At 39.7% G+C, this 17,471-nt stretch overlaps 1 protein-coding gene across 1 annotated transcript in view; it reads left to right on the top strand.

Moving 5' to 3' along the window:
• The first annotated feature begins 958 nt into the window (after positions 1–958).
• Positions 959–17,471, top strand: part of CASP8AP2 (caspase 8 associated protein 2) — a 35,575-nt gene continuing 19,062 nt past the window's right edge. Inside the window, exons 1-4 of the mRNA XM_041766559.1 lie at positions 959–998; positions 2,490–2,679; positions 11,271–11,353; positions 14,409–14,477. Coding sequence (XP_041622493.1) covers positions 11,299–11,353; positions 14,409–14,477 — 124 coding nt within the window. The 5' untranslated portion in view covers positions 959–998; positions 2,490–2,679; positions 11,271–11,298. The remainder of the gene's footprint in view (positions 999–2,489; positions 2,680–11,270; positions 11,354–14,408; positions 14,478–17,471) is intronic.

Below are 17,471 nucleotides of genomic sequence, written 5' to 3'. Positions count from 1 at the left end.
GTTCATAGGACAGTTACAAATTACTAAAATGGACAAACAGGTGGAAAGGGTTAGAAAGCAAGATGAAGATCCCCTGATCAGGTAGGAGAGGAAGTCATCTTTGTTTTAGTCCCCCACCAATCAATGGCATAGACTCAGTCTCTGGAGGCTAGACCCTACAGGCATCTCTATTTCCTGCAGATTCTATAAGACAATTCAGGTAGTCTACCCTCCAGAAAGTTCTCCTGTTCCTCCCATCCCACCTGACTTGGATATCCCCTCTTCAAAGCTCCCAAAGCCCTGGGCTCAATTGTTGGCCTATCTTGCAGGAGAGTGTTGAGGACAAGGCACAGCGCTTATTCATGATTATGTAGCCAGCGTCTAGCACCTCGTCTGACACGCAGTTGACTGACACTCCATAGAATTTATAGAATAAAGGACTAAAAAAAAAAAAAAAAAAAAGACTATATGGTGGCTCAGCAGTTTAGTGCCGCCTTGGGCCCAGGGAGTGATCCTGGGGACCAGGGATCGAGCCCCTCATCGGGCTCCCTGCATGGAGCCTGCTTCTCCCTCTGCCTGTGTCTCTGCCTCTCTCTCTGTGTCTCTCATGAATAAATAAATAAAATCTTAAAAAAAAAGTTAAATGAAAATAAAAGACAAGGCCTTCTCAGAGCTTACTTTCCCTTTCATTAAAGACCTTTCCCCAGACTCCGCCCCTAATTTACCTGAGGTCCCGCCCCTTCCGCTGTGAAGCCCCGCCCCCAGCCCAGGCCCCGCCTCTTTCTCTTAAAGTCCGCACTAGCCTACGCGAGTTTGGCGCCAACCGTGGTTTTTTTTTCCGCCCTCCCAAAGGCGGGAACTAGTTCTGTGCGCCGGGACGTGCTTTACGTGTGGTCTGATTGGCCATGGATGCTCAGTCCCGCCTCCGCGTCCTGACTGCGCCCTGGCATTGGCGGAGATGCCAGGGAGACCTCGGTGTCCAGAAGGGAGCCCCGGCTATCTTGGGCTAGGCAGGGCGGGTAAGTTGATGTGGGGGTCCGCTCGGCTCGGGGCTGTTGGGGAAGAGACTAAATGGCGCGGTAGTGCCCCAAGCGGAAGCTGGTGGTTTCCGGGGAGCCCAGGAGTCGAAGGGAGCCGCGGAGTCGGGGGAGGGGGGCGCGCCTGGTGTCCGGGGCCCGCAGGTCGCTGCGTTCCCGCCGCCTCGGGTGCAGTTTCTGGGTTTGCTTTCGCGTCCCTCTGTGGTCCCTCGAGAGGATCCAGGGGCGCTTGGGGCGAGCGCACGTCGGAGCTGCCCTTCCGACTGCCCCTCCCCCCGTCTTGTCTTGGAATGTACTCCTTAAGCTTTCGGATGGGATTCTGGAGCAGTGGGTCTTTGCTAGGGGTCAGGTGGTCATTGCTGTCGGTTGTTTTCGAGACTGTAATAATCCAGCGAAGTTACCTTGATCTCCACGACGCCTAGAACCGTACCTGACACATAGTTGGCCCCCAACTCAGTTGTTCATGTAGAATTAGCAGAATCTCGGGATTTGTGCGTCGGGGATCAAGTTGGCGTTGACTGATTCTTCCCCTCGTCTTTCGCAGATTTTCCCCTCATCTTTTCCATTCTCCGCAGCTAGAGCTCCAAACCTTTCCCTTCCTCAGTGCCCCTCCCCCAATCCCATGGGCAAGAATTCCCCAACCCCCACCCCATTTATCTTCTAGAGTTTCTTCCCATTTCACAAGACGTGGCCCCCCCGTTCAATGAAAAATTATTTTTCCATCTAATGAATATTCTTCATTTTTGTCATTTGGCTTTAAAGGAGCTGGAATCTAATCCCAGTAATGCCATTTAGTGGCTGTTTGACCTTGGGGCAAGTTTCTTAATCATTTGTTATCTGTTTCCTCATCTATAAAATGGGAAAAAGAATAGTTATGCTTAACGGGATTTCGGGAAGATTTAAATAATGTATTTGGAACATTGAAGGCCCCGGCCCATAGTGGTCAGTATATGCAGTGTTTGTTATTATTTTCCCTTTACATTTTCTTCAGGGCTCTTGCTCTATTAGATTTAGCCTTTCCCATGAGCCTTAAAATATACGCTCCTTCTCCCCTCACTTTTTCCTGTTTTTCTCTACAAATGCTTATTTCATTCTTTTTCTTTTCTTCTTCTCCTTCTTCTTCTTTTTTTTTTTTTTTTTAAGGAAAATTTCCTTTAGACTGTCTTTTTAAGACATTGTCCTGTCACAGAAGGGTAGGTAATCTTTCTCTCATATGCTCCGTCTTCACATCTGAATCCATTGGAATTGTTCCTAAAATAATTGGGTGACTTCGCAGCTCTTTTCTTTCATCATCACGGTTCTCAACATGTAAAATTTTGCCTCTACACTTTGCACAGGTGTAACACTCCTCTGTCAATAGTACCTCACCTTGTATGTTGAGATACTCATTTGGGGGAAGGTGAGAGCCCATGTGAATAAGCCCCTCTTTCCAAGAAATTCTGTACATAATTCTTCCTCTTCCTTCTCTTCCAGGAGAATCATGGGCCTTTGTGATTTCAAGAGAGTAATCTGATCTCTACCAATTAGGTTTTGTCTTTTGTGCTACATACTCCAGTTTCCAGTTTTTTATTAGACAACTTCACCTGCACGTCCAACAGATAATTCATCATGTTTTCTTTGGTTCTCTGTTTCAGTTAAAAGCAGGACTACCTTGTTGTCGAAGGTAGGAACTTCAGAGTTGTCATTAGTAAATTGGGAATATCAGTAATTCAACAAATACTTTTTTTTTTTTTTTTATTACCTACTGACTTGGAGGGCCCTGTGCGGAGAGCTGGGGATACAATGGTGAACAGAACAGAGCCAGTCCTGGTCTTCATGGAGCTTATAGTCCATTGGATGAGATGGACATTTCTTTAGGAATTCCCACAAAAATGTAATCATAAACTGAAAAGAGGTCATATAGAGAAAGGACGCAGTGGTATAATAGTATATATGAGAGGGACTGATCTAGCAGAGAGAGAGAAGCCAGGGAGGCTCAAACGTTACTTAAGCCAAAATACTAGAGATAAGTTAAATGATGGTAGGAGCATTGAGGAAAGACCATTCCTTGCAGAGGCCCTGTGGTGGGAGGGGACAAATGGCATGTTCAGGGATGAAAGAAGGTCAGTTTGATCAAGAGTAAAGACTTCTGGGAAGTGGGGAAGTAGGATGCAGACTAACATTGGAATTGTGGGCGGAGGCCCGGTCACTCTGGACCTTGTAAACACAATTGTGACAATTTTTTTTTAAAGATTTTATTTATTTATTTATTCATAGAGACAGAGAGAGAGAGAAAGGCAGAGACACAGGCAGAGGGAGAAGCAGGTTCCATGCAGGGAGCCCGACGCAGGACTTGATCCCGGGTCTCCGGGATCATGCCTTGGACTGAAGGCGGCACTAAACCGCTGAGCCACCTGGGGTGCCCCAAAATTTGTTTTTTAATCTGAAATCAACAGGAAGCACTGATGAGTTTTAAGCAAAGGAGGGAACATCATTAGACTTGCATTTTAGAAAAGTCAGATATGTTACTTGGGTTTCATCCAGTAGGAATTGGAAGAAACCAACAAAGGTATTTTTTTTTAAGATTTATTTATTTATTTATTATTCATGATAGACACACACACACACACACACACACACACAGAGAGAGAGAGAGAGAGAGAGAGAGAGAGAGGCAGAGACACAGGAGGAGGGAGAAGCAGGCTCCATGCCGGCGGCCTGATGTGGGACTTGATCTCGGGACTCCAGGATCGCACCCTGGGCCAAAGGCAGGCTCCAAATTGCTGAGCCACCCAGGGATCCCCCCACCGAGGGTTTTTAAAGCAAGACAATATCATGATCAAATCTGGATTTCAGGAATTTAACTCTAGCAGAAAGAGTATAGAAAATATTACTTGCAAAAAATAGAGAAGACTATGAAAACAGTACAGGAGACCACGAGAGGTGACTGAGCTATAGCAGAGATAGAAGCAGATCTGAGTTTTCTGTGGAGAATCAAAAATATTTAACGGAAAGTGTATTCAAATGTCCACTCCTGACCATTTCAAAACCACAGCCTGACTTGCCTTTTCAAATTACAAAAAGTAAGAGATTTCTGAAATTCTAATATAGAGGTATTCACACCCAGACTTGCTTGTGAGCTCATAGATGTAGTGGGGAGATGGTATCAGAGATTGTGTTTTCAAACAGGAGCCTGTTTTCACTGAACCTTGGGATTTTGGAAACCTTGGGACAGTGAATGATGGGGCTAGAAAGTAGCCATCAGTATGTATCAAGGTAGGGTGTTTGGACTTTATTCAGTAGATATTGGGAAGTAATGGAAAGGCTTTGAGCAGGAAATAATACGAGCAGGATTACTTCAGAAAAACCCAACAGTTGTGTTTGGCATGTATTTGGAGTGGAGAGGCTCCACTACAGTGGAGCCTAAAATAAAATGCAGATAGCAAGATCAAGGATAAATGGGAGAAACATTGCAGACCATTATATATTCAGCAGACTATTAATAGTCAGCAGGCTATTAGGGGATGCTAAGTGCTACTCAAGTAGACATGTCAGGAGGTGACAGATGTTGATGGGAAGATGATCTCTCTTGGTTTTGGACTTGGTGAGTTTGGACTTAAAGGAATGTGTTTATTAACTTTAGCATCTTCTTGCTGACTGCTGATTTGTGTTTTAGTTCAAATATTACTAATTTTCAAGTACTCTGAGGTGGCAGCAGAGGAGTCTATAAATCTGAAATGGTACTCTTTTGGTACACTTTTTTTGGCAGTACTTACTCTTTATGTTTGTGTTTGCTTGTGTTAGCTTATCAAGTATTTAGCCCAATGAAATAAATTTTGCTTTGTAGTGGTAGAAAAGAAGATATTGATGTCCAGGACCTCATTGCCTTAAGATAGCATTCAAATATATTTTTATAAGGGCCCAATTGCATTTAGAGCTAGTTATGTGTTATTGAAGTTGAAATAATCATAGCTCTGTGAAATCTTTCCTGTGAGCTTTTTGTGGCAAATGAAACTATAAAGATAATAAATTTGTGTTAAGACACTAAGTTTGTGTAAAGTTGTTAGAGCAGCAATAGGAAAGGATTATACTCAAACTATGCATATTTTATGTTGCTACATATGGTTAGTAGTTATTATATTGGACAGCTCAGATATACAGAACATTTTTATCGTCATAGAAAGTTCAATTGGCCAACACTGGTCTAGGGAAGGTAGTTTTCTGGGCACCTCATTGGCTCAGTAGTGTAACACGCAACTCTTGGTCTTGTGGGTTGTAAGTTTGAGCCCCATGTTGGGTATACAGATTACTTAAAAGTAAAATCTTAAAAAAAAAAAAAAAAGGGAAGGTAGTTCTCAAAGTGTGGTCCTTGGATTAGCAGCATGACCTGGGAACTTTTTAAACATGCAGATTTTTAAGTTTCACTCCAGACCTACAGAGTCAGAAATTTGGGAGATGGGACCCATCAACCTTGTGTTCTAACTCCTCCAGGTATTTCTGATGTATGCTAAAGTCTAAGAACAACTTTAGAAGGCAAATAATTGCAGTGGAGGTAGCTGAATGTAATGGTATGTTCAGTGTGTCAGTACAATAAGGGAATGAGGATTGTGTCTCTAGAAAAGGGGGTTCTCTATTATGGTAGTTGGGTTTGGGAAGAGGATGAACAGTCCAGGTAAAGAGACAGAAGATGCAGGATATTGTGGATTTAAGTACATGGCATAATTTAGGAACTGCAAGTACAGTCTGCAATGGCAGACTGGATGGCTTTGGCTCTTTGCCTGGTGTTTGGGTGCCCCACAAAGACGGAGGAAAATCATGCTTACCTCCTTGCAAGACAAAGGCTGTTGCTGTACTGAGATCAGAGGAAGAAAGGGGACTGATGGACATCTAGGGTAATGGCATTACATAGGACTAGAGTCCTTCCAGGCTTGCTGCATTTGGCTGTTATAATTTATGGTACAGGGATCCCTGGGTGGCGCAGCGGTTTAGCGCCTGTCTTTGGCCCAGGGCGCGATCCTGGAGATCTGGGATCGAGTCCCACGTCGGGCTCCCGGTGCATGGAGCCTGCTTCTCCCTCTGCCTGTGTCTCTGCCTCTCTCTCACTGTGTGCCTATCATAAATAAATAAAAAATTTAAAAAAAGAAACATTAAAAAAAATAATTTATAGTACATAATCTTTTAATCTGGGAAGAATGGTGTCTGAACCAATATAATTTCTACATTACACTAACATCATTTCTCTATTTCTCAATGTGTACTACCTTGCATTATAGAAACGAATGGTGTAGTACAGAATGTCTCATGTGGCTAAATGCGGTAGGTGAGGGGAGCAATGTGAGATAGAAAAGTTGTGATATTTCTGGAAAGGCCTTGTGTTCTATGCTAGGCAAGCTTAATTCAGTAATGCTTTCAGTAGCTCTTAAATATTTTTGACCTGGGAGTGAAACACGGGTTAGATATTACAGGATTTTTGCTTTAGTGGTAGAAGGAAGGGTGCCTGGGTGGCTCAATTGGTTAAGTGTCTAACTCTTGATTTAGGCTCAGGTTATAATCTCAGTGTCATGAGATGAAGCCCCATGTCAGGCTCTATGCTGAGTGTGGAGCCTCTTTAAGATCTCTCTTCCTTTCTTTTCTTTTCTTTTTTTTTTTTTAATTTTTATTTACTTATGATAGTCACAGAGAGAGAGAGAGAGAGAGGCAGAGACACAGGCAGAGGGAGAAGCAAGCTCCATGCACCGGGAACCCGACGTGGGATTTGATCCCGGGTCTCCAGGATCGCGCCCTGGGCCAAAGGCAGGTGCCAAACCGCTGAGCCACCCAGGGATCCCAAGATCTCTCTTCCTTTCATTCTGCCCCTTCTCCTGCTTGTGCACGCCCATGCATGCTGTCTCAAAAAAACCTTAAAAAAAAGAAAGTGCTCGAAGGAAAAAGGCTTTGGTAGTCTGGAAACTAGCTAGGAGACTGTAATAAGTTAAGTGAAAAATAATTATAAACTGGAATAACTGAGTGGAAAGGAGACATTAAATTTGAGAGATTTAAAAATAAAGTCGCTAAGAATTTGCGACCACTTGAAAGTGAGTGTGGGGCAGCCCTGGTGGCCCAGTGGTTTAGTGTCATCTTTGGCCCGGGGTATGATCCTGGAGACCTGGGATCGAGTCCCACATTGGGCTCCCTGCATGGAGCCTGCTTCTCCCTCAGCCTCTGTCTCTGCCCCTTTCTCTCTCTCTGTGTGTGTCTGTCATTAATAAATAAATAAAATCTTAAAAAAAAAAAAAAAGAATGGGTAAGAAAACAAGTTTAAAAAAAAAAGAAAGTGAGTGTGGATATAAGAAAAGAATCAAATATAATGGAAATTTGTAGCTTGAGAATGAGTTGAGGCAAAAGGTGATTGTTTATATTTCCCATATCCAGGCATCTACCCTATTTGCTTTCTTCCATTATTATATCTCACATAAACATCCTTTTCATTCCCACTGTCTCCATCTTGGATTATTTTATTATGTGGACCCATAGTAGCCTCCTTTCCAGTTTCTTTTCCTACACTTTCTAGTTCATCCCACACATTAATCTTTCCATTTCATTTTTTATACCAGTGTTTCTAACTCAGAAACCTTCAGTGCTCCTGTTTTTGAAAGTTCAAGACCAGATTCCTTGGTTTGACATTTAGTGTCTTCTGTTTGACTCTAATGAAATTTGAGTCTTATCCTCCATCCTCTTCTGCCTGAGGTCCAGGAATATATGCCTTCTCTCCAAAGTTAATGGTGTCCTCATTTGTAATCTACCTCCTATGCCTCTATTGATATGCAGGTCTTTTATCTACAAAGCAAATCATCAGCAATGTGTATGCTCTTATTCTCCACACATCTTTGCCAACATTTGGGAGAGGATAATGGCTACAAGGGGACATAAGGAGTACTTCTAGGGTGCTGTTAATGGAGTCCTCATTTGGAATCTGTCTCCTACTCCATTGATATGCAGGTCATTCTACAAAATAAGTCATCAGCAATGTGGTACACATCTCCACACATCTTTGCCAACATTTGGGAGTGGTTACAAGGGGGCATGAGGAGTTCTTCCGGGGTGCTGATAGTGCTCTGTTTCTGGATCTGGATGGTAGATGGATGTGCTTAGGTTGTTAAAAATCATAGGACTGTCTATTAATGATTTGTGCTTTTTTTCTATATTTATGTTATACTTCAGTAAAAAGCTTACTCCCTTTCCATCAAAATAAAAAATGTCCTGGCTCTCATAGGCCCTTTACACTTCAGTTTGAATTTTATGGTCAACTTCTTAAGTTTGGGTGAAATTGCATTGAGTTTATAAAGTTGGGGAAAATTGCCAACGTTGATAATGAATTTTCCTATATGTGAATTATATTTATTTATTAATTGTTTTTTAAAGACTTTTTAGAAGATTTATTTATTTACAAGGGAGAGAGGGAAAGAGAGAGCCCAAGAGTGCAAGAGCACAAGCAGGAGGGGCAAGAGGGAGAGGAAAAGAGAATCTCAAGTAGACTTCTCTTTGAGTGCAGAGCCTGATGCCAAGCTTGATCCATGACTCCAAGATCATGGCTAGAGCTGAAACCAGGAGTAGGCACTTAAATGACTGGGGGACCCAGGCATCTCTAAAGATTTTATTTTTAAAAATTTTTATAAAGATTTTATTTATTTATTTTGAGAAAGCACGCCCGTGAGCGAGGGGGAAGGGAAGAAGGAGAGGGAGAAGCAAGCTAGCAGGCTCTCCACTGAGTGGGGAGCCTGATAGACATGGGGCTCGATGCTAGGATGCTGGGATCATGACCTGAGCTGAAGGCAGATGTTTAACCGACTGAACCATCCAGGTGCCCCTGTCAACATGATTTATGACTATTGATACAGGTTTCCTCATTGTTAAGCCCCGCCCCCCATACTCTGTTTTTTGGAAGGGAGTCACTAATGCACAGCCCATATTTGATAGTGGGAAATTATGCCGTGCCTGCTCTATAAATAAATAATTTGGAATTGTACATGGCAAATTCATCTCTTTTCCATTTATTAATTTACTAGTATCAGTATGGACTGATATATTTATGCTTTGGGTTATAATACAATACTACTTTAATTTGTTGCTCAAATTGTTCCAGCTTGGGCTCTTCAGGGCTGTCAGTTGGTTCCAGTGGCCCTTTTTGACATACTTTCATCAATTGTTTTTAAGCTTGAGGGAGATTTTTTAAAAACCTCATTGATTAATTTAAGGTTTATTTATTTATTTTTAATAATCTCTTTATCCAGTGTGGGGCTCACACTCAGGACCCTGAGATCAAGAGTTGCGTGCTCAACCAACTGACAGCCAGGCACCTCCTTCATCAATTTGTTTGGACACTTCTTTACTTCTGTGCACTAGATGATGCTTCACTTTAATCTTGTATATTTTCTGTTCCTCTCTTAAAATCAGCCACTTTTCCCAGGAGTCTTGGTCCATTTTAGTGGAGAATAGTATTAGAAGCCAAAATGTGGATACTAGGTGTGCTTACTGTCATCGAGGTGTTGTTTTTTAGGCCCTCCCAGCTGGTAGAGCAAGGAAATGTATGTGTATGTACTAATGCATGTATATACACATAACTGCAAATATTTCTATATGTAATCAGTATCTGTATTAAATTAAATAGGAGTTCTTACTGATGATTTCAACTCTAATCCATTGCTACAGGGGTCATTCTAGCTTGTTCTCTTGTTTTTCTGTAACCTCCCACTTAAGTAGTGGAAAATATGGTTCTTATCATCTATCATCCATTTATGTGAATTATTCATTTCTAGTATACATATAAAATAGTATAAGCCCCTAGGAAGCAAAGTATTAACTGGAGGACAGTACTTATGCTAATTGCCTTTTTAATGTTAAATCATTCTTGCCTTTTAAAGATAAAGCTCACTTGTTTGTAGTGTGTTTTTATTTTTAAAGATTTTGTTTACTTATTTATTTGAGGTATCTAGTGAGCCAGGCAAAGGGCAAAGGGAAAGGGAGGGAGAATCTTAAGTAGACTCCATGCTGAGCACAGACTGTGATGTGGGGCTTGATCTCACAACCCTGAAATCATGACCTGAGCTGAAATCAAGAGTCAGATGCCGACTGAGGCACCCCTTGTTTTTGTTTTTTGCTTAATCTTGCTGGATGCATTCAGTAAATTTTAAAAAAAGATTTATTTGAGAGAGTTGAGCGAGAGCATGAGCTGGTGTGTGTGGGGCAGGAGCAGAGGGAGAGGGAGGGAGAATCTCAAGCAGACTCCACACTGAGTGGGAAGCCTGATGTGGTGTTCGATGTCATGACCATGAGATAATGACCTGAGCTGAAACCAAGAGTCAGATGCTTAACGACTTGCCACCCAGGTGCCCCTGACTAATTTTTTAAAAAATTTTATTTATTTATTTATTCATGAGAGACACACACACACAGAGAGAGAGGCACGGACACAGGCAGAGGGAGAAGCAGGCTCCATTCCATGCAGGGAGCCCGACGTGGGACTCGATCCCGGGTCTCCAGGACCACACCCGGGACTCAAGGTGGTGCTAAGCCACTGAGCCACCCGGGCTGCCCCCCTGACTAATTTTTTAAGGCTGTTTTTATGCTTATAAAAAAAGATTGGCCTATAGTTTTCATGTCTTGTAATTTTCCAATTTTGTCCTATTTTTGCCCACTTTTGATGTCTACACTGTACTAACTTTATGAAATTGTCTCTTAAGACTTTTTCTCCCTTTCTGCTGTCTGGTATATATTATGTTTTATCTGTTCTTTGAAAGTATGGTAGAGTTCACTGTTTGTGTTTAGTAGTTTCTTTGTGAATAGATTAACTACTGTATCAAATTATCTAATCATCTTAAGTATGTCCATGTTTTCTATTTCTTCTTGAGTCAATTCTGGCCAGTTACATTTTTCTTTTTCTCTTTCTCTTTCTTTTTCTTTTTTTTTTTTTTTTAAGATTTTATTTATTTATTCATGAGAGAAACAGAGAAAGAGAGAGGCAGAGACACAGGCAAAGGGAGAAGGAGGCTCCATGCAGGGAGCCCGACACGGGACTTGATTCCGGGTCTCCAGGATCACCCCCTGGGCGGAAGGTGGCGCTAAACCGCTGAGCCACTGGGGCTGCCCAAAGCACTTTTTTTTGAAGTGATTGTAGAGAGTGAATTTATTCATTGTGTACAGATTTGGAAGTTGCTTTTTAACTTAAAGCTAGGTTTATTCTCTGAATTGTGAAGTTGATTTTAACAGTGGAAAATCTTTATATATTTAATACTTTAGATGGCGACTGTCAAAAGGAAATAGGATCATGGCAGCAGATGATGACAATGGTGATGGAACAAGTTTATTTGATGTATTTCCTGGTAAGAGCTTATTTTAACTGTCTTTCTAAATTTCTTTAATTACAAAATAATTTATTCTCATTGAAAACACTGTCATCAACTTTCTTCTCACACATAAATGAATTAATACAACAGAGTGCCTGGCAAATAGGAAATGTTTAGTAAATGTGAACTTACTTTTTTTCTTTTTTTAAAGATTTTATTTATTTATTTGACAGAGAGCAAGAGAGCACAAGCTGGAGGAATGGCAGAGGGAGAGGGAGAAACAGGCTCCCTATTGAGCAGGGACCCTGATGCTGGGCTCGATCCTGGGATCCTGGGATCATGACCTGAGCTGAAGGCAGACACTTAACCCACTGAGCCACCCAGGCACCCCTAAATGTGAACTTTCTTATAATTGTATGCTTTCAGGGCTTTTAAATTTAATGAAATTAACAACTTTGCCAAAGTAAGTGGTAATGATATTGTCATATCCAAAGAAATACAAAATTGGTATTTGTTACTTGTAAGTTGCATACATCTTGTAAGTTATATACATCATGTATATACTTCTTAGTGTATTTCATAAGAAAAAGTTAGATTTTTAAAAATACAACAACAGCATAATTATCAATTTCAGTAAATTTAACATTGATAAAATACTTTTATTTAATCTGCTGTTTTTATTCCTATTTTATCAGCCCCAAATTATTCTTTATTACTGTGATTGGATTTTAATCTATCATTTTAATACTTTTAGTTTTTCTCATCACTTTTTTCTTTCTTTCTGATTTTCTTGCTTTCTTTCAAATGTTGAATGTATTTTAAAATTCTATTCTAATTTATATATTAGCTTTTTGGGGATATACCTCTTTGCATTATTTTTCAGTGGTTGCTCGAGGGATTTATTATACTTCTTTAACATTTTGTAGTCTACATCCTACTTTCCTACCTTTTCATCTAAGATGTAGAATCTTGTATGTATAGTTGTATTTAACTCATCCATCCTTTTTTGTTAAAGATGTCATAAACCTCATGATACAAAGCTTGTAATATTTACTTTAAACCATTCTATGTGTCTTTTAAAAATTAAGAGGAATTAAAAGAAATTAAAAATTAGTCTTTTATATTTACTCATTTATCATTTCTAGTCCTTTTAATATCCTGTAGTATCCTTCTAGAATCATTTCCTCCCATTCTCTCTTTTCTTTTGGGATCCCAGATATATAGTATGTGAGAACTTTTGATGTTATCCTATAGGGCACTAAGACTTTTTTGGTTGTTTGTTTATTTGTTTGATTTTGTTTTAGATCTTTTGCTCTTTGGTCTTCAGATAGGGTAATTTATATTGATCTGTCTACTGTCAAGCACATTCAGTGGATTTTTTTGAATTAGAAATTGTAGTTTTCAGTTTTAGAATTTTCATTCTTTTTGTTTTTTTAAGCTTATATTATTTTTTTCTAGTAATCTCTGTACTCAGTGTGGGGCTCGAACTCATGACCCTGAGGTCAAGAGTTGTGCACTTCTCCAACTGTGCCAGCCAGGTACACCACATTCTTTGTTTTAATGGTTTCTGTTTCTTTGCCAAGATTTCCTATGCAGTAATTTTGGATTGCATTCTGGACACTGAATTCTCATGTTTTAGAGACATTGGATTATGCTAGAATTGTTCTTTTTTTTTTTTTTTTAAAGATTTTATTTATTTATTCATGAGAAACAGAGAGAGAGAGAGAGAGAGAGAGAGGGAGGCAGAGACACAGACACAGACATAGGCAGAGGGAGAAGCAGGCTCCATGCAGGGAGCCTGACATGGGACTTGATCCCCGGGTCCCCAGGATACACCCCTCTACCCCCCGTCCCTGCCCTGGGCCGAAGGCGGTGCTAAACCACTGAGCCACCCGGGGTGCCCTGCTAGAATTGTTCTGAAGAGTGTTGTTTTTACTTGTAGCAAGGATTTAACTTGGCTGAACTTAGACTTCTCTCCTACCTATGGTGGATTGCAGCTGAAAACTCTGTTCAGATGCTTAACTAGCTGGACATTTTAGAGTTCTAACCTTTGCTTAATGTATTTTGGGGGTCACTTGGAGATTTGGGTACAATTTGGGGAATACCCTCTCTGGCTCTCTGGATTTTCTTTCTTAGTTTCTAGTTCCTGTTTTCACTCCCAAATTTTTTCTCTCATTCTTTATTATGATTAGAGGCTTCTTTTTTCTTTTTCTTTTTCTTTTTCTTTTTCTTTTTCTTTTTCTTTTTCTCTTTTCTTTTCTTTTCCCTTCTTTCTTAAGATTTTATTTATTTATTCATGAGAGACACAGAAAGAGAGGCAGAGACACAGGCAGAGGGAGAAGCAGGCTTCCTGCAGGGAGCCCGATGAGGGACTCGATCCCAGGAATCCAAGATCACTCCCTGAGCCAAAGGCAGATGCCCAGCCACTGAGCCACCCAGGTGTCCCGACTGGAGGTTTCCATATGAGTTTTCTTTGTCTATTGTGGCTTCTGTTAGGGCCAATCCTATAAAAATTTGTAATAAAAGGGGATAGGGAACACATGTAAGACTGTTTGCTTTTTCAGGTGTTGTCTTCCTTCAGTTTTTGACTGCTTTGGGGTGCTTTTTAGTTTTTTAGATCACCTTTTTTTTCCTCCTTCAAATTGAGGTAAAATTTACATATAAGTTTCTGTTAGTTTCAGGTGTAGGACATAATGATTAAATATTTATATATAATGGGAACTAATCACCACAATAATAGTCTAGTGATAGAGCATTTGGACTATATGTAATAGTTTGCTTGGAGTTTATGGTCAGCAAGAGGATTGATCTAATAGAACTACTCTATTATTGGAATTGGAGTTGTCTGAAAAGTTTGTTTTTGAAGGTGAATTTTTAAGCCTAAATCTTATGTACTGAGTCATAAATCTGTGTACTGAGATCTTTCTGTTGATAAGGATGTATAAAAACTTATAAACAATTGTCTTTTTTGGTATAAACAATTGTCTTTTTTGGTGTAAGACTAATAAAGTCTCTATTTTCCTTCAGAGTAGGAATAGAAAAATTTTATTAAGTGCATAAAGTCAGTTTTAACTATTTGATTTTCTTGCAGCTTCTCCTCTTAAAAATAATGACGAAGGTTCTTTGGACATATATGCTGGGTTGGACAGTGCTGTTTCTGGTATGTAAATTCTAGTATATGTGCTGCCGAAGCAAGCACTGGTATGTAAATTCTAAAATAAATAGTTTAATATTCTTTGATCAGTCTGTTGGCAGTATTTATCTTGTTGTTACCAATTCTTGGAGTAATGCATCGTTCCTCAACAATTTGGCCATTCTTTGAAAGGATTTTCTTTTTTTTTTTTTTAATAATAAATTTATTTTTTATTGGTGTTCAATTTGCCAACATACAGAATAACACCCAGTGCTCATCCCGTCAAGTGCCCCCCTCAGTGCCCGTCACCCATTCACCCCCACCCCCCGCCCTCCTCCCCTTCCACCACCCCTAGTTTGTTTCCCAGAGTTAGGAGTCTGAAAGGATTTTCTTGACCAAAGTTTGATCAGTAGAACAAATTAGCACTTAGGTTTGCTATTCATCTAGGTCTCAGATTTAAATGGACCTTGAGCAAATATATTTTGTACCATTGAAACACAGCTGGTGGTGATATATGTACATACATTATTAATACTGTCACTGTTTACATGATATTAGAACTTTTGAAAAGGGTAGTTGCTATAAATGTTTTCAAACGTATCAGTTAGAGTGGGCTATACAGAGAGACTAATGACCTATTCAAATTAGAAACCTTTTCCACATAAAGGTTCCATAATTAAATCTCTCAAAACTTTGAGCAAATATGATCCTTATATCTGATTTGTTGGCACAAGCATTTTAGGTAAATTGGTTTTCCAACCAGTCAGTATAGATTTGGATGAAATGCAGGAGATAGAGAAATGTAGAGCCCTTTGTGTTGAAGTAAACACATCAAAAAACTTACTCGCGTATATTTTCTTTTTTTCCCAGCTTTATTGAGATATAGTCGATATATAACATTGTATAAGTTTAAAATATATAAGTATGGATTATATACATTTATGTGTTGGAAAATGTTACCACTTTATCCTTAGCTAACACCTCCATCAATCATGTCACATAATTACCATCTCTTTTCTGTTGTGAGAACATTTAAGATCTCTTCTCTTAGCAACTTTTAAGTATGTAATACAGTATGATTGACTATAATCACTATGCTATATTTTAGATTCCCAGAACTTATTCATCTTAAAGCTGAAAGTTTATACTCTTTGATCAACATCTCATCCTCCCTGACCTCCCACCCCAGCCCCTGGTAACCACCATTCTAGTCTGTGTTTCTATGTATTTGGCATTTTTAGAGTTCACATAAAATTTGATATCATACAATATTTGTCTTTCTTTGACTTATTTCATTTAGCATAATGTTCTCAAAGTCCACCCATGTTGTTGCAAATGGCAGGATATTCTTCTTTCTCATGGCTAAATAATATCCAGTTGCATATATGTATATTTTGTGTCACTTTTAACCATCCATCTGTTAATGAACACTTAAGCTCTTTCCATATCATGGCTATAGTGAATAATGCTGCAGTGAACATGGTTGTGCAATCTCTTTGAGATACTGTTTTTGTATTCTTTAAATAAATAACAAGAGGTGGGATTGCTGATCATAACATAGTTCTATTTTTAAGCTTTTGAGGAACCTCCACAATGCTTTCCATAGTAGCTGCACCAGTTTACATTCCCGCCAACCGTGCACAAGTGTTTCATTTTTTCCACAGCTTTGCCAACACTTGTTATCTCATGGTTGTTGTTCTTGTTTTTTTTAAGAGAAGGTCTCTGTGATAACAGCAACCTTTACTGAATGTTTACTTGCTAAGTGTGGCAGGTGCTTTTTATTTTTTATTTATGCATTTATTTTGTTGAAGTATAGTTGACGTATAGCATTATATTAGTTTTAAGTGTACAGCATAGTGATTTGACAATTCTATACTTTATGTAGTGGTCGTCATGCTAAGTGTAGTTACCATTTGTCACCAACAAAGTCATTATCGTATTATTGACTATATTCCCTCTGCTGTACCTTTTTATCTCTTGTCTTTTTGATAGTCATTCTAACAGGTAAAAGGCAATATCTCATTTTGATTTTGACTTGCATTTCCCTGGTAATTAGTCATGTGGAGCACCTTTTCATGTTGTCAGCCATTTGTATGTCTTTGAAAAAATGTCTCTTCAGTTTCTCTGCCCATTTTTCCATCAGATTTCTTTTATTTATTTCTTGCTCTTGAGTGGTATGAGTTCCTTTTTTTTTAAGGTTTTATTTATTTATTCATGAGAGACACAGAGAGAGAAAGGAAGAGACACAGGCAGAGGGAGAAGCAGGCTCCATGCAGGGAGCCCGTTGTGGGACTCGATCCTGGGACTCTGGGATCATGCCCTGGGCTGAAGGCAGGTGCTAGACCGCTCAACTACCCAGGCGTCCCTGGTGATATGAGTTCTTCATATAGTTTGGATACTAACCCCATGTTAGATATATACTTTCCAAATATTTTCTCCCATTCTGTGAGTTGCCTTTTCATTTTGTTGGTGGCCTCCTTTGTTGTGCTGAAGCTTATTTTTATTAATTAATTAGGTTTTTTTGTTTTTTTTTTGTTTTTTGTTTTTTTTTAGAAAAAGAATGGCAGAGGGAGAGAGAGAGTCTTAAGCAGGCCCCCTGCCCAGTGTGGAGCCCAACATGGAGCCCAACGTGGGACTTGATCTCATGACCCTGAGATCATGACCTAACCCAAAATCAAGTGTTGGATGATTGACTGACTGAGCCACCTAGGCGCCCTGTGTTCTGAAGCTTTTAATTTGATGTCGTTCTACTTGTTTAGTGTTGCTTTTATTTCCCTTGCTTTTTGTGTTGGATCCAGAAGTCTTTGCCTGGACTGATGTCTAGGAGCTTACCCTTATATTTTTTTCCCTGAGAGTTTATGGTTTTGGGTCTCACATTTAAGTCTTTTAAATCCATTTTGAGTTGATTTTTGTGTTTGGAGTTAAGTTGGGGTCCAGTTTTCCCAGCACCATTTATTGAAAGAGCTTATCCATTCCCTATAGTATACTGTTGGCTCCTCTGTCATAAATTAATCGACCACA

Source organism: Vulpes lagopus, chromosome 1 (assembly GCF_018345385.1).
Source record: "Vulpes lagopus strain Blue_001 chromosome 1, ASM1834538v1, whole genome shotgun sequence".
Taxonomy (NCBI): Eukaryota; Metazoa; Chordata; class Mammalia; order Carnivora; family Canidae; genus Vulpes; species Vulpes lagopus.
Note: the sequence above shows the minus strand (reverse complement) of the source record. Positions and strands in the feature narration are given on the sequence as shown.